The 18,206-nt window shown below is 43.1% G+C and overlaps 1 protein-coding gene across 3 annotated transcripts in view; it reads left to right on the top strand.

Moving 5' to 3' along the window:
- LOC135212974 (unconventional prefoldin RPB5 interactor-like) overlaps nucleotides 1–18,206 on the top strand; it is a 224,808-nt gene that overhangs the window by 83,104 nt on the left and 123,498 nt on the right. For all 3 annotated transcript variants that reach the window (XM_064246735.1, XM_064246737.1, XM_064246736.1), the window contains exon 4: nucleotides 15,428–15,574. In XM_064246735.1, the coding sequence (XP_064102805.1) occupies nucleotides 15,428–15,574 (147 nt within the window). The remainder of the gene's footprint in view (nucleotides 1–15,427; nucleotides 15,575–18,206) is intronic.

Here is an 18,206-nt window from a genome sequence, read left to right as displayed (position 1 = left end):
ATGAACACTAGGCGAGTGAGACCACTACCACGAGCCAAATGCCAATAGAAATCTCCCACTACAAAAACCCTCCAAGAGGGGAGCCGACCCACAGAGTGAGCAGCTCGTACTACTACTACTCCATCCCATGCTGCCGACTGCTGCGCCTCTGGTGGCCATCCTGAAGTTAGCAGACAATCTTGGGCGAAGGGTGGGTAGGGTGGGATTTCGCTGGCGACACGAGCCAATCGCCCAGAAATAGATTTTTCCTTACGTCAAAATCCCTTTTCTGGGCTCAGCTCGTGTCGCTGCGCGAAATCGTACCAGAGAAATAGCACAAGATTGTAAACAAAAGTAAATCAGAATAGGTCTCAAATAAAAAATAAAATATATATAAAGAAAATATAATTGCTAAAAGATACATATACACAGGGGTATAAAATTATAAATATGCTTAAATTACCCTTAATTCTAATCATGTTTGTTAACATAAGGTAATATACATATATACAGGTAAAATGACTTACATGTATCAACTGTATCTGTGTAACAGCATGTATCAAAGTATAATAGCAATTAATATAAATAACCAACGATAATAATATATAAAAGGAATGTTAATATGACTTAATATACAAAACCGTAACCATTATAATATGATGTATCCCCTAGCATAAAAATAAGGGGAAACATCCATGAGATCAATGTATATAATCATTTGTGAGTGTCCCTAGCCAGACAATAAGGGGCACCATTACACTATCATAAAAGCAGCTAAGACACAAGGTGAATGCAAATGAACAAGGTAGGAATAGACGAACTTTTGGGTGAGGCAGGTAGAAAGGAGGACTGAATCTTCTACTACAAATTAGCTAGAGTCAGGGGGAAAACTATGTTACCCGCTGCTACTGCTGGGAATTTCAGAGCTTCCAAGGATTTAAGGTAGTGACGTTTGAACACTGTCGGCGATTTCCATCCAGTATACTTTTTCAACTCATCGAAGTTCATATGTTGGAAATAATTAATTGAGGTGGCTACTGCCCTGACATCATGTGCTTTCGGGAAAGAGTCAGGATTGGCTTGCTTAATAAAGTACAGGATTTGCTGCCTGATGCCTTTAATGGATAAAGTTCCACCTTTTTCCCTCTTAAAGAGGGGACCCGATGAAGATGATGGAGGTCCTGGACAGAAAGGCTCGTAAGGTTAAAACTGGGCAAAGGGATACATCTTGTGGAAGGGCAGTACCTTCCAAGGTTCCCACCTCATCAAAGGATCTTCATTTCTTTGCTAAAAAAGCTACGTTCCGGAGAAAGTAGGACTTCCCCTGTGGGAAGGAATTGAATATGATCCGGGTCCCTGGATAGAGCCGACAGTTCTGAAATTCTTGCTCCTGAAGCTAAGCTTAATAAAAATAGGTTTTTCTTAAGAGCATTATAAACGAGCATGTGTCATTATCGGTTTCGGAAGCCAGTTTTTAGAACATCGTTTAAGAACCATGAAACTGACGTAGGTCTTATAGAAGGCCTAAGCCTAGCACATGCCTTAGGAATAGACGAGAAGTAGGAATCCGTCAAGTCTATGTTGAATCCAAATTGAAATATCTTTTTCAAAGCTGACTTGTTTGTCGTAATCGTGCTAGCTGCTAAACCTTTTTCAAATAAGGATCTGAAAAAGGATATAGCTGAATTAACTGTCATGATTCTAATATCCGATTCTCTCAGGAAGATTGCTAACTTTTTGACAGCAGCATCATACTGTCTCAAAGTTGAATCCCTTCTATCGGATTCCAAGAAGAGAATATTCTGAGGGTCAATATTCGCATCTCTTTTTGCCGCAAACTTCATGAAATCCATAAAGTTAGGGTTTTGAGAATCCCTGAGGAAGCGAACATAGTCTTCGTTTGTACTGACTGGGAGAGCTTGGGACTGGGATCCGAAGAGGACGAAGGCCCAGCTCCAAAATTAGAGGATACCAGTTGCTCTTCGCCAGTCTGGGGCTACTAGAGCCACTTGACCCTTGAATGTCCTGAGTTTGTTCAATACTTTCATGAGGAGATTCACTGGAGGGAAGACATAAATCATTCTCCCAGTTGTTTCCAGTCTAGAGCCAGGGCGTCCGTGGCATAGGCCAGAGGGTCCAGGTTGGGGGGCTACATAACACGGTAGTTTGTGGTTCGCTTGGGATGCGAAGAGATCCACCTGTAGCCCTGGACTCTTTGAAGGATCCATTGGAACGAACTGTTGTCCAGTGACCATTCCGACTCTAGGGGTACTGATCGGGATAGGGCGTCTGCTATGACGTTTCTCACTCCAGCTATGTGAGTGGAGGAAAGATGCCAACTGAACTTGTCTGCAGGGAGAAGATGGCTACCATGACGTGATTTAGATGACGTGACTTGGAGCCTCCTCTGTTTATACAATGTACTACCACTGCGCTGTCCAGGACTAGCTTTATGTGGAGTACTTTGTGGGCGTAACCTCTTTTAGAGTCAAGAACACTGCCATTGCCTCCAGTACGTTTATATGGACGACGGAACTGAGGTGACCAAGTCCTTGAACCTTTTTGACCTGGGAATACCCTCCCCAGCCGCTTAAGGACGCGTCTGTGTGGATGGTGATCCCTGGTGGAGGGAACTGAAGGGGTACTGACATTGACAAATTCTTGACTCTCGCCCACGGCCGAAGTCGATTCTTTAGAATCAGAGGCACTGAGGATAGTTTGTCCCTGGACCTGACATTTGCTCGCGAGCGCCAGATTCTGGTTAGGTCTTTCAGTTTGGCTTTCATTAAGACGTTCGTCACTGATGCAAACTGGAGAGAACCCAGGATCCTTTCCTGAGCTCTCCTTGACGCTAGTTTGTGACTTAGAAATTGCTTGACTGACTTCGCTATTTCTTTCCTTTTGGTTGATGGAATCGACAGAGTGTGGAGGATAGATTCCATTGAATGCCCAGCCACTGAAAGTCTGACTCTGGAGTGAGTCTTGATTTGGACCTGTTTATCTTGAAGCCTAGATATTCCAGGAACTGAATCACTTTCAGTGTAGCTCTGTTGCATTCCTCGACTGTTGGGGCCCAGATCAACCAATCGTCGAGATACGCTACTACCATAATCCCTTGTGATCTGAGTTGTTGCATACCACTTTCCGCTAGCTTCGTGAACACTCTGGGTGCCACGTTGAGTCCGAATGGAACTACCTTGAAGGAGAATGTCTGGTCTCCTATCTTGAAACCCAGATACGGACGGAAGTGTCCTTGGCAATATGGGATATGATAGTAGGCGTCTGTAAGATCGATAGAGGTGGTGACGGGCCCCACGGGGAAGTAAGGTCCGCACCTGTGAGATCGTGAGGCATCTTGAACTTGTCGCAGCGGATGGCTAAGTTTAAGCGGGACAAGTCTAAGGATTACCCTTCTTTTTTGTGAGCCTTTCTTTGGCACGCTGAACAAGCGACCTTGAAATTTTAATCTCTTGACTCTCGCTATAGCTCCTTTCTGAAGGAGGTCCTCTGCGTACTCTGTCAATTCTTTGGAAGGAAGTTGACGGAAAGGACTGGCTGGAGGGTGGGTTCGTCAACCAGCTCCAACCCAGCCCTTTTGACACTATGCTCTGAGCCCATTGGCTGAAGTTCCACCGGTGGCGAAAGTGAAACAGCCTCCCTCCTACCTGAAGTTCTTCATGGGTTCTGGTAACCGCCTCGGCCTTCCTCTGAAGTGATTCCCCTATTAAAGGGGCCTCCGATCCTCTCCCACGAAAGGACCGCTTACCTCTGCCTCCCTTACCCGAGCGGTCATACTTCTGTGAAGCTTGACTCTCGAAGGCTTGATTGTAAGCTGAGAGATGGCGTAAGAGGTGGAGGGCTGAGGCTGAGGGGATATCACATAAATTGGCTGTGATTGACCTTTAGAAGTGGAGGGTTGGGCTGTCTGCACTAACGGTACCGTTGAAACTTGTTGAGAAAAGCGTGGTTGCTTTTTCTGGTAAGGTTGAGGAAACGCCTGGTTTTCCTTTGTCCCTTACCTTTATGTGTCAGTCCCCTTTTTGCCTCCTCTTAAAGCCGTAAGGCCCCAACGGTCCTTAAGGCTCTGGTTCAACCTCGTAGCCTCTGACTGGACTTCCTTAACCATAGCTTCTGGGAAGAGATCTGCTCCCCAGATGCTAGACGAGAGTAACCTATTTCGGTTCATGCCGAATGGTTGCCTCTTGTAGGACATGCTTCCTACAATTGTCCGAGCAGTGGCAAAAACTCAAACATATCTGACTGTACCGTTTGAGTCAGGGCTTTGGTCAGAGCTTAAAAATCGGTTCTGATCCATAAGCCATGGTTGCTACCTCAGACATAGCCATAGAATTGATCGATCTGGCTAGTCCCACCGATTTTGCGTCAAATTCAGCCTGAATAGGCTATCTGGAGCCTGGGTAGCTTTTCACCAAACTGCTCCATAGCACAGTCCGGTTTGAGTTTGCCAGCTGAGAATGTTGTTCGGTCAAGTCTTCCCACAATTCTCCAACTGAAGGGAGCAACGGAGATGTGGGATCTGCTTCCTTCAACTGCGGTATAGGTTCCCCCTTCTGGGCCGCTGGATGGTCGAACTCGCGATCTTGGTTAGGAACGGAGCTCGGGGGTACTCTCATCCATTGTGAAAATGGTAAAGGGACTCTTAAACGGTTGTATCTTGTATTCAGAACAATCCATGTCCTCTAAACACTGACGCATTCTCTCTGAGCCTGGTCACGTGAATAGAGGACTGTCTCCTTAGGTACCCTATCGTCTCGAACCATAGCCGAAGGTGTGAGACCTTGCGTAGCCTATGAACGGAGGCTGGAGGTCTTCCGGGTAGAACTCGAAGTCCTCTATCCTTCGAGTCCCAAATTCCGGTATAGAGATGAGACCGTCCTGGAAGGGGGCGTATGACGCTACTCTCCATGGGTTGTTCATAGAGAACGGAGGTAGTGAGTCATACGGAGGAAGCTGAGTTCCACTTGTGTTGGAAAAAAAGTGGAGGAGAGGCTAGAGGAGCTTCTCTCAGCCCGGCTATAATGGAGTCCTGGGAAGTAATCCTATCCGACAGACGAGAGATCATTTGTTCCATGCTACTCTTTAGGGACCCAACCAGGTCGCCCCACCTGTTGCAACAGGCCAGCATTGGAGTCCAAAGCCGGAGCTGCTGCGGAGGTGGAGGGGGGGGCTCTGAATTGGAACCAATGGTAGCGGAACTGGTGACTCTGCGGAGTGCGAGATCTCTCTCTGGAGGATTTACTCCTCGAGGACTTAGAGCCGGAGCTAGAAGCTCTAGACCTGTCTGCTCCGGGATTCCCAGCCGGAGACTTACGGGAGGAGGATGAAGCCGAAGCCGTCTTCTTAGACGACGACGACGTCTTAGTCAAGGTCATCACTTTAGCCTTGACCTTAGGTCTAACCGAACGCGTCAGGAGAGAATATATTTCGTCACCCGTAAAGCCTTGGAAGGATGGAGAGGTTGCAGGGTAGAAGAAACAGTCACGCCCAAGGGTGATCCTTGGGTGTCCACCTTACCTACCTCGACCAACAGGTCGTCTATACCTACCATAGGTTCAACATTAATATCCAGGGTCGCGACATCCGTAGAGATATCCTGGTCTTGATCAGTTAACTGAGGCAGCCAGCTGTTGTTGGATGAAGGCGATAGTCGGAGCCGCATCTACCGGGTCGACGTATCCTGTCGCCTTGCCTCCGGGGAAGATTAATAATGCCAACCGCTTCTCCAGGATGTAGGGCTGTCCCTTAGCGGCGTTTTTCCCAAAACCGCCGACCCAGGCCCGCAGGGTAGCCAGTGCGTATCCCTTACTGCCGGCGCCTGGAAGAGAGGGCGTAGTTTTTAGATTTAAGAGTCACTTAAACTAAAACTTAAAGTATAACTTAAACTAGATGCCATTAAGTTAAAGTAAATGATGAAAAACTTAAGCACTAAAATAGAAGCGGAGCAGCTACTGGAGATGGAATACTTACCCCTTCCAAAAAGCTGGCTCACCAGATCGTAACATATGGTACACGTCTCATGGTACCAGACCTGGATGTCCCCGTGCAGAGTCGCGCATTGGAGCATGGTGGGACCGGCAAACTTCGTGTCCACATGGGTCCTGAAGTGTGGCGGGAACATCCCGGATGCTCACAGTTGGTGGCCTGTAAGTGGGAAGACACATGAGTATCTTAAAAAACATCACTTACAGACTAAGGGACAGAAGAACTCCGTTGCATGCCGGAGCTCGGAAAAAATTTAGGTATAACCCCTCCCTGCATCGCCTGAATAGGCTATAACCCGGAGAGATCCGGTAAAACATGAAAGGGAGGGGGGATGGTTTAAGGTACTTAAGATAAACTTATAGATAACTTAAACCTAAAACACAACGAACCGGACTAAGTCCAGTGCGTAGCGGAGTGTAGTAACTCAGCAATACGGTAAGGTTAGCAGAGACACTGTATGCTCCGGGTCCACTCTACTGGGTGGACTAACATCTTTCCGCTGGATACCAGGACTCCGATCAGGAAGGAGCCCTAGTAAGGTGGGAAAGGCGAGAAGACATAACAGGCTCGAGCTAGCCCGGAGCGACAAGGTAGCGCGGAGGGGGGGAGGGGGGGAAAGGCCAGCACCCCCCACTACGTACCACCCGGCCGGACCGAGAAGCCGGAGAGGTCGAGACCAGTCTGGGTCTGTCCCGACTCCCTAGCCCCTCCGCCTGAGGGGAGAGAGGGAGGCAGGCTCGGGTATGCGGAGCGAGCATGGCAGACCGACCCACCCCGCCCGACTCTATGGAAGAGCGGGGGGGGGGGGGGGGGGGGGGGGGGGGGGGGGAAGAGTGACTGGACAGGCGTCCTGGCTGTCCCGTTGATCACGAAGTGACCACGAGGCGGTAAGACCAAATACGACAACTAAGCCTAGGACAACCAACGATCAGAGAGATGCTATCGGGAAGCAAACTGAACTGAAAAGCTGGTAGCATATAGGCCCACTGGGCCAAAACCAACTGATCAGAGAGATGCTATAGGGAAGCAACCGAACTGATGAGCGGTAGTATAGGCTCAATGAGCCAGGACCTAGGCTAAGCCAGACGCCTAACTAACCTAACTATAACAAAATACACAGTACAAATAAATAAAAATGAAAGAAAGAAAGCAATATAGCAGGAGAAAAAATCCAGGAGTGTACGACTAACCCGAAGGCAAAGTCCTACCACTCAAAGCTAGTCAGAGGCCGATACTAAGAACCTGGACTAGGGTCTGGATAGAAGAAGCCTACATAAGGTAAAATACATGCATGCATGACAACCTGAGTAGACGTACCCTAAGTAGAAAGCGGATAATAATATAGAGCGTACATAAATAAGGGGATGTTCTAGGTATGGGAGACCAAGAACGAACCCACCACGAGGCAGAACCATGCTGCCATGCTTCCGAACCCCGAGATCGTATTTATACCTAACAAAAAAAAACGGCAATACTGTCTCAGGCCGGAAAAAACCAACTAACCGTAAATAATGAGTACTTTAACTTAGCTGCTGCGATAGCTGCACGCTCCATAGATAATCCAATAAAGGGCAAAGGGCAAAAACCAGAGAGAAAAAATAACACGTGTGACTCGTGTGCGCTAACTGAAAAGGATGGCCACCAGAGGCGCAGCAGTCGGCAGCATGGGGATGGAGTAGTATAGATACGAGCTGCTCACTCTGTGGGTCGGCTCCCCTCTTGGAGGGTTTTTGGGTGTAGTGGGAGATTTCTATTGCATTTTGGCTCGTGGTAGTGGTCTCACTCGCCTAGTGTTCATACCGACACCCTCCTGGAGGGTGAGCGAAAGTCAGTTATACTGACCTTTTCTTTATTTTATTTATTCCTCTTGGTATGTGTTAGTACATTTACCCTAGAAATAATAGATTAAAGGATATTTTCGCGCAGCGACACGAGCTGAGCCCAGCCCAGAAATGAACTCTTAATCTTCAAAACTAAGCGTGCTGTGATTTTTTGAAAAAATTATTTTTTCCGCTTCCGCGCTCACTCAAAACCGGCTCCGGCATTCGGGAGACGTTTTGATTTTAACCGCTTCGGCATTTAAGGGTTAAGGGCTAATAGCACAGACCTATAGGATCAGTAAAACACTGGGAAAAATTAAAATTGAGCTGTATCAAGCATCTTCATGTATTTATCTAATACTACACATTGTCAAGGTAGTACTGAATTGATTCAACTTATAAGATACTTATTTACTCCACAACTGAGAAGCAACTATAGCACATAACTATGTATCAGTAAAACAGTGGGAAAAATGAAAATTGAGTTGTATCAAGCACCTTCGTGTATATACCTAATACACATTGTCAAGGTACTGAATTGATTGAACTTTGAAGGTAGTTAGGTAAACTCGCAATGCATCTGCTGACAGTTCTGTTAATGTAATAGTATTGTAGTATCTAGTTTTGTGATTTCATAGTAATTTTATTTCTTTAAATAATGTTTTAAGTCATTAGGTGTGTCAGTTGTGTTGATGAGTGATAATACCATTAGATGTCTGAATAAAGAATTTTCTTGCTTTCTTGCTTTGTGTATAAGATTTATTGTTGTGTTGCAATAAATTCTCTGTGTAACATAATAGAAAATTAGTGGATGTTTGCTGAAAATAATGCAAATACTGTATGTGAAAAATAGGAAATATTTACAGTGCCATATGTGTTCATATAAATAAATCCAAGCTTGCTGTAGGATGAAAAAAGGCAAAAGAAACATATGGAGTATAATATTGAGTCCAGTATAATTAGTTGAAATAGTAATTGAGTAGTGCTTTTATAAATGAATGAGTGTTGGTTGATAATATTGGACACTTGATGGTCACCCACTAATTTTTCTGTTATGTCAGAAAGTGTGATTTGTCATCTGACTAATTTTTGGAAAGGTTACAGTTGGGGAGGAGCTGCTATTACATAGATGAATTTTTTCAATCTTGTTACAGGACTTGATCTGTAATTTCAAGTACTTGTTGATGAGGGATGTGTTTTTCATTAATCACATTGTAAAAAATTTGACCAGCATTAAGCATTACCTTTAAGAAAGGACTTAAGACATTGCTTTGATAGTGCATAGCGAGTGACTTATCATATCTCAGTGAGAAAGATTGCTGTTTTACTGAAATTACCTTTGACCCCTGTAAAAATCTTTTTATATAGAAGTATCCTTCAGTGTGATCTGGAAACAGTTGATGAAACCCCTGCCTTTAATTGGGGACTGCCTGTACTCTGTTGTGTGGGAAAATTTACTGATTGCTGTAAGAAAGTTTTGGTTGAAGAATTATCCTTGAAAATTTAGCATGCCATTTCCAGGCACTGAACACACACATACATACACCACTCACACACACTCACACCGAGTAAATCCATACTGCAGGAAGTGTGGGATGAACACACCTACTCTTATTATGTTGACTGCTATGTCTGTTGTAGGTGCAACTGCTAAGAGCTAGCTCAGAGTTGTTGAGCTTCCATTAGCAATCTTCCTTCCCATGGAAGATGCCCAAGGCCATAAAGTACTAGTACTTCATCATAAGAGAGTAAGAGACTGTCTAAAACCATAAGCACCTTCCTCATCCTCCCCATCATCGAGCTTTTCCTTGACATCCTGTCATCTTCATCTACCTTTTGTAGGAAGAAGATCGAGTCCAAGAGGCCTCCTACAAGAAGTCCTGTAAGACTTACAGTGATCACTAATCACAGTGTTGGTGGGGCTGGGGGCAGTGGCATCCTTTAGCCACCAGGGGGTGATTGATCAACTGTTTTTTGGGCTGGCAGGGCTGCACAATAGATAACAGAAAATCAAAAGAAATTTAAAATAAAAAAATAAAAAACTCAATACTTAGCTCAACTGTTGCTGGGAAGCAGAATCATTGTGTACCCAGAGTTTCACAGCCAGTCACATGCTTTAGCCATTTGTGTGTACATTGTCCTTTGGGCTTTCCCTGCCCCTAATTTTGTGAAAATAGGCCTCTCAAAATGCAATTGGTGCAAAAAAAAAAAAAAAAAGGGAAATGTGCCAATGCTGCTGGATATGTTAAGAACAAAAAAAAAGGTCAGGCTTAGAAGGCAACCCAAAAAAGAAACCATCTCTTATTCATGAGAAATCTTTGACGACAGATAGGAACATAACTGTTCCAACTTAACACTACACCTCATTAAAATCTCTCTGGTGCCACAAACTTTATAACAGGCACCTCATCCTCTCTCAGCTGGCACAGAGAAGACAGTCATACTGAGCCAAAGTTCAGTAAAGAATAAAACTACAGCAATCTAAACAGAGACATGGACAGCAAACTCTATCTAAGCGTGTCCAAAGCATTTGTCAGTCTCGAGTACATCTCTTCAAAGGAACAAGACAGATAAAGAAAAACATATTTTTGACTGAAGCTGGTTTAAGCATCAGTAAGTGCCCATGTAATAAGAGGCGGCTCTCCACAACCTAAAAATACGTACCGGGGAGACGTGTGCCAGAATACAAGAAAACTTACAAATGCCCTCTTAATTGAAGGGGAAAGGTTGGGTTCTTCAAATACTTGGTGGGTGCTGGAATGCTCAAAGATAACCGAGACCAATGGCCTATTTCCTCCACTAAATAAGGATAAAGCAAAACGCAGTGCTCCAGCAAACTCCAACAAACCAGAGATTCCTCCAATTTAAACTCTTCTTATTTTGAGAAACAAGCCTCTTGTGAAAGTTTCAGCAAATGCCGCACAAAAGTTAGGTATAGTCCTGAAGGACTCATATTTATAACAAGTCAGTGGAACCTGTTTTAGGTCATATGTGCTTCCTTTACTAGAGTACTATTCTCTGGTGTGGATGTCTGCTTATTCCAGAGATACATCTCTTTTAGATAGAGTGGTTTGTGGTGATAGATTTCTGTTTCCTAATATAGTAGCAGTTATGACTTGGACTATTGACTGATGGTCTCTTGTTTGTCAGTTTTTCATAAGTTGTATTTTAAGAGATTTTTCATGTTCACATTTGATCCCTGATCCTCTTTACCTGCCAAGAGTAACCAGATTCAGTGAACAGCAGTAAATGTGCCTTGCTGTGGAATTTCTCAGTTCCAGAGGTCCTTTATTCCTCACACCTTTGGACTATGGAGCTGCCTTGCGAGGATGTTGTGCAATCGGAACTTCAGAAGTTCAAGCAAAGATGCTATTCTTCTTGCATTTTAATACGTTTTTAACTACCTATAATTTAATTTTTCTTTTTTAATAAGAGAGATCTCTTCTTTCCATAATTTCCTTTACCTCTTTGTTATTTCTTCCTAATGAACACCATATTCTTTGGAAGCTTGAATTTCAAGTCAATGGCCCTTGAGGGCTTGTTCCATAAGAATAGGCTTCAACTTCTGAATAATGATACTAATAATAATAATTAGACAGCTGCAGGTGTTTACCTTCAACGAACCTGTGACTCGGTGAAAGGGAAACACAGTTTGAAGTGACTCGCCTGAATCAACAGAAGTCGACAGAGCAAAAGAAAACATTATGCCAATATGCGCCAAAAAAAACACAAAATGTTAAGAGGAGTGGGGAAGAGGAGCGACAACCAAAATTCCCACCTTATCTGAAAGTAACTCAACAGACTTGAGAGCATTCCCTTATGACACATCCGTAGAAAGCTATGTAGTTAGGATAATTAAACACTAACCATGATAGGATTGGAAAGAGAAACATTAACAAAGGCAAAAGGAAGAGACTCTCCAATAGCCAAAGAAGCAGTATGTACAGAATGAGCAGGTGCATCTCAAGGAGTAGGAGGAATAGCAGACAAGTATTTATAATGAACAGTAAATGTAGAAGAGATTAGTTTAACAATCAATTGAGTCAACATAACATCAGAATAAGTAAAGCTCACTACAGACACATTATTATTAACAACACTGTCGATATCTACAAAATCATTCCTATTGGTGCTGACCCCATACTAGTACATACCAATTTTGGTAGAAGTCGAATAAGATGTGAAGTTTTACATTTGCCAGAACTATATTTCAGCTAACGCATTAAATGAGACTAAGAGCGTAGAAAAACAAGAGACAAGTGACAGAAGACACAGAACCACACTGTTACAAGAACCAACCCAGTTGCCTAGCAGTGGATTCTTCCTAATGTTGCAGGGCAGTCCTATGCTTGGGCTACAAACGGATACCTTACCTCTTACAGGGGAAGTAAAAAATGATTGCATACTATGGGGGACCTAGAACAATTCCCTCACAAAGTCATACAAACCTTTTACTGACTTAAATAAGGTTTACTTCCTGTTCTAACTTCTCAATGTGCTTTTCTTGAACCGAAGGGGAGCGGAAGGCAGAACTAAATAGGAAGTCTCAGTACTAGCACAATCTTTAGGAGCGCATAAGCCATAGACTGGTTTCTCACGGCCTCTGAAAAACATGTAGATAATGATGACTGTTTTTCTGCTTCCCATTAAGTGGCAGAAGGCTACCTTCAGTGCACAGCCTTCCTACAGGTTTGTGTTTCCATAAATCTTGTCCTCAGTCCAGTTTCCTTTGGAATGACTCTATCTTCCCTCCTGAACATTCTTTTGTTGAAAAAACTTACTTGGGCTTCAAGCAGAAGAGAATGCACCATGAACCCTGTCACTAGTGGCACCTGTTCTTGAGCGCCTAAAATCAATTTCAAAGCTCCTAACGCCAGCATTCTGGTGCCTGGCACCAATTCCCAAGCACCCAACACCTGTTCCAGGGTGCTTGGTACTATCTAGCCATACTAGGTTCCTCTGCTGAACACCTAATTCCCTTTCTCGAACTCTTTCTTTTAGAGTGTTGTGTTTGACTGCACTTGTCACACATGGTTTTGTTCGAGACCACTGTTATCCCATGGCCAGGTTTTTGTCTCTTAGGACTTTCCAAGTTCTTATAAGCATGTCATATATTAGTTTTCACGACATACAGTTCCTTATATGTTTTCAGTCTGCACAAGGTGTCTTAGAGTCCACATAAGGCATTATCAAAATTAAGAAATCGATCCCCCCCTCCCCCCAATGGCCATTTGTCTGTGGTTGTCAAGTATTGTCAAGGTCAGCAACTAGTCCGCTTAGTTTTCTGAGAGTCTGCATGATGTTCTGCAAGTTCGTTTGGTTGCTTTCAGTGACAAACCGAACAAGTCTGTCGTCCATTCTCCAGGGCAGTGTAGATATGTAGGATACTTCCTTCCATGTCCGCAAAGAGACTCCGAAGAGTATCTCAGACCTAACTTACAAGACAGGATCTTCTAATTTGGGAATTTAGACTGACCTCTTCAGAATAAGCCTTCTCTGGAGTCTTTGCTCTGCTTACTATTGTCTTCTTTTCTGGCCATAAACATCAGCCTTTCCCACAAGACCAATAGGGACAGGGTATCCTAGCCAGACTCCTTTGTTTTTCCCAAGACCAGGTTTTCAATCAGATTGGTGGTGAGTGTCCGAACTTAAACTTTAAGAAGGGAAAGTCCCTCATCGTGAGACTAGTTTTAGACTACTTCTCACTCCTTGATCTAGATGAAGGAGCCCGCTCAGGGAACCAGGAAAGTTCCGGGGTGGTTCCCCGGAAGAACAGATCACTCACATCTGTCAGGAAGCTGAAAGTGATTCACTTAGTACTTCAGTACTTCTCTACCCTAAGTTCCCACCTATTCTGTGGTACTGCATTTATACAAGACGACAGTCCTAACATACAGTGGACCCCCATATTTGCAAACTCACATATTCGCTGCTTTTTTGTGGACCATATCTACCCATTATTCACGGGAAATTTCTATATTTGTGGTCTTTTTCTATGAGAAATATCCACAAATTACTGTAGTTTCATTTTAATTTCAAAATTAAATGCACTTTTTGTGATAAAACTGTTAAAAAAAAACCAGTTATTTTTGTTCAGTTTTTCTTGAGTTTGAACTAACATAATAGGCAGTTCTTAGCATTTTTATAGGGGTTCTGTGTATATTCCTGGATTCTAGCTATTCATGGCGTGGTCTATAACGCATCTCTCCACGAATATGGCGAGTCCACTGTATTTACAGTAGACCCCCCTATATTCATGGGGGATGGGGTACCAGACCGCCCCGTGAATAGCTGAAATCCATGAGTAATTAAAACTACTCTAAAAATGCTTAGAACTTCCTATTTTGATAGTTAACACACACAAAAAAACTAAAAATGCTTATGCCCAAGTAGTTTAATAGTTTTTTGACAAAAAGTGTATTTAGTCCTGAAAATTATATGAAAATACAGTAATTTTTCTTTACTTGTGCATTCTCTTTTTGAAGAAGCACAACCAATAGCAGCCAATCTTTTGCAGGTGAGGTTGGGTAAGCAAGGTGCAGCCCATCAGATGTTGAAACTAAGCTTGACACTCCTTACCTGGAAGAGCTTTACATATTTGCTTAGTCATTGTGAGACAGCTAATAGACATAATAGACAAAATTCTTGGCACTAAAAATCTGTAAAATGGTAAAAGGTCATGGGAACACAGAACAGGGTCATATAATAAAAATCACACATAAAAGGGATTATTATCGATAATGATGTTGAAAATAGTGCGTTATCACAAATCACTATAAAGTCGTGAGAGAAACATGACAGTTACAGGCATTAAATAGTCAAGTTGTATTCACAAAAACATTACTTAACCAAAGCAAAACTTACCGTAAATTACCCCAAAATACTAAAAATTCGGTGAGAAGTAGTAACAGTCACCCTCCTGTACAGTGTAGAAAAAAGAATAATGTAGGAGATTAGCACAAAGGAAAACTATTTACTAGTTAGCTGATTGTAAGCTAGTGAGGTAAGTGCTCATCATTAAGAATACAACACCAAACTTGAGATAAATTTATTATCATATGCAAAACCTTGAAAATTTTATTATCATACGCAAAACCTTGAAAAATATTGGAGTATACAGAAATGTTGCTTACTGCTATGGTTGCAAAGAAACTTGGTTCTTGAAACGAATGAATGTGTGACTACTCATAGTGAGCCGCAACACAAACCTGGTATTCTAGAGACAGATGCCTGCTAAAGGCTTTCATTATATAATGGAAGGAAAGAAGTGTAAAGTACTGAAAGGGAACAGTGAGTAAATGGCAGTGCTGCATTGAGGAAATAACCTTTTGAATTCCTTATATGCTTGCCAACTAACAAAACATGAGGAAGATGATTGATGGGTACCTGAGGTTCCAGCTGGCACATGCTCTGTCAGATGAAAGACTGAGGTAGGGGACATTGAAAGACCATGAATGAGGATATATATATATATAAATGTGTGTGTGTGTGTGATTGGTGGGAGTCTAGTGAAACATACATTGCAGAATGACTCAGGGTATTTCTGGGCTCAGTTCGTGTCGCTGCGTGAAATAATCCTTTAATCCATTATTTCTAAGGTAAATGATCTAACTTTATCTTTGCAGATTGCAATGAGAAGATCGAAACTGCAGAAAATCAGATGAACCTTCATAAGAACTGGTTAGAGGAAACCTCCGGTTTATTTGAAGAAGACAAAGATCAGGTGGAAATCATTGAAGAGTTGACTGAAGAAGAATTTGAAAGGAGCAAAGGTAAGGGTATTACTTTTTCATCTTTAGTTACTTTCATGGATGAAAGTTTTTTTTTTTTTTTTTTTTTTAGGAGTGTTTTGATATTTCCATTTGTAAAGTATAAAAGCAGTTTGATTTGAAAAAATGCAAGAGACTATGGCTGATGAAAAAGTAAATAACAAACAGTTCACTTGAGACAAGCTAGTGGTAGAACTACAATTTAGGTGCTATTTTAAGGGGAACAGATCATTGAAAGATTTTCATGTTTGAATAGTTTTAATCAAGATGGATGTGTCGGGTAAAAAAATGCCAATAGTACAGATTACTCCTTATTCTTATGGATAGTTTTACCAAGCAATTATTCAGCTGTAGGAGTAAACTTCAAATATTCGCGGTGGTGCCACCGTCATTAGTGTAGGTAACCAATTACCGACCACTTCTGGTAAACAGGTATGACGACGTCACACCTCTCAATTGGATTTCTGCCGGCTCCCGAGTAACATCATTAGTTCTGCGGACCTTCTTCGTTGTTATTTGGATTTTTTTTTTTTTTTTTTTTTTTTTTTTTTTTTTTTTCCTGATATTGGTGATGTACAATTTTGTTGTGGTTAATAGTGTTTTGTCAAAATTAGCTTATCTTATTTTGTCTAATTTGCTGCCTTCTTTGCTAGAATATGTCAGATTCAAGCACATATGGAGTTAGGTTTTGTGCAGATGGCTGCAAAACTAGGTTAGTTAAAGAAGTATACAATCCTCACTCTAGATGTACTAAATATAGGGGTCAGGAATGTTCGAGGGAACTAAGATGTTCTGTATGTCAGGATTGGGATGAGGAGAAATGGAAACTGTGCATTTCACATAATAAGAAAGTGTTGCAGGATAGGAAGAGAAAGGCAGTCCTTAGAGCTGATAGTATGGCTAGTGTAGCTCCTTCCCCTTCCCCTGTGTTAGCGGAGACCTCTACTCCTGCTTCTTCTCCCATTCCTGGACATCTCTCTCCCATTCTCAGTCCTCCAACCCCTTCACTTTCTACTCCATTGCCAGCTTCCCATGTTGCATTTTCTGACATCATTGCCAGCCTCGAATCAAGGTTCAAGAGGAACTTAGAGTATTTGGCCAGTACTATGATGGGGGTTAGGTGCCTTCGTGAAATCATTCATGGAGAAAAGTGAGGTAAAAGTGCCCAGTGCTAGTTCTAGTGCAGTGCAATCTGAAGGGGTGGTTGTCTGTCCCCCAGTTCTCCTAGACAAAGGTCACTGTCCAGCTCCCCCACCTCAGGGAGAAGACATATCAGAGGTACAAGGGAGACTGGCGGGTTGCCCACTGGCTGTCACTCCCTCCGTCAATCCTTTTACCAGACCTTGTGCCAACCTTCCCCCACCCTCTAAGTCCATGTCAAGAACCGCAGGTAAGCCTGCAAACAAGTGATGTTCCTGTCCTTCGCACACCTGTAGGCGCCAGGCTGCACCAATTTTGGGAGGAAGAACGGGTGCAGAAACTTGGGTTATCAAAGTTTTATGTTTGGGCTACACCATTCCTTTCAGGGAACGACCTCCCCTTTCCAAGGTCCCCATTGTGTTAACAGCATACTCAGTCAGCTTGGAGAAGTTTTCAACACTCAAGGAGGAAGTAAAATCCTTGGTTCTCAAACATGCAGTGGAAAAGGTCACCGACACATCAGAGGGGTTCTACAACAGATTATTTGTAGTCCCCATAGCATCGGAGGGGCTGGAGGCCCATTTTAGATCTCAGCGCCTTGAATCGTTATGTTCTGAAAACGAAGTTCAAGATGGAGACTCAGAGTTCTGTACTAGCCGTGCTTCGTCAGGGGGATTGGATGGTATCCCTCGACATGCAGGATGCCTACTTCCATGTCCCAATCCATCAGGATTCCAGGAAGTACCTCCGATTTGATTTTCAGAACAAGATATTTCAGTTTTGAATGCTGCGCTTTGGCCTGTCGACAGCACCTCAGGTGTTTACAAGGGTTCTAAGTCCCCTGGGACAGTGGTTGCTTTTGATGGGGATAAATGCTTCTCAGTATTTGGATGACTGGCTTCTCTGCGCCTCTTCGGAGAGTCAGTGTGCAAAGGACCTAAAGAGGACTCTCTGCCTGATGCAGAAGTTGGGCATTGTAATAAATATGTCAAAATCCCAAATTATTTCTTCTCAGAACATTCTTTATTTGGGAATAACACTGGACACTCAAACTTTTCGGGCATTTCTGTCCCCGAAAAGAGTGGAGTCGTGCCTTCAGACAGTTCAACACTTCCTTACCAGTCTGTCATGCTCGGCAGTACAGTGGCTGAGTTTGCCTCTCATCGGTAGAGAAGTTTGTGAAGCTAGGAAGACTACACTCAAGGTGAACTGGTGCAGGAAGTCTCAACCGGACTCGACAGTTTTCCTGATCATGAAAGAGATAAAGAGCGATCACTTGAGGTGGAATTCAAGAGAAATACTTCAGGGAGGTGTGTCTCTTCTTTCGGTAAACCCCTGCCTACAGTTTTATTCAGACACATTGGACCTAGGTTGGGGAGTCCTTCTTCAGGATCACAAAGTGTTGGGAGTTTGGACGGTCTCAAAAATCCTTTCACATCAATGTCAAGGTGCTTTTGGCAGTGTTCCTAGGCCTTCAGGAGTTTGTGCACCCAGT

This window comes from Macrobrachium nipponense, chromosome 42 (genome assembly GCF_015104395.2).
Source record: "Macrobrachium nipponense isolate FS-2020 chromosome 42, ASM1510439v2, whole genome shotgun sequence".
NCBI classification, from domain to species: Eukaryota; Metazoa; Arthropoda; class Malacostraca; order Decapoda; family Palaemonidae; genus Macrobrachium; species Macrobrachium nipponense.
Note: the sequence above shows the minus strand (reverse complement) of the source record. Positions and strands in the feature narration are given on the sequence as shown.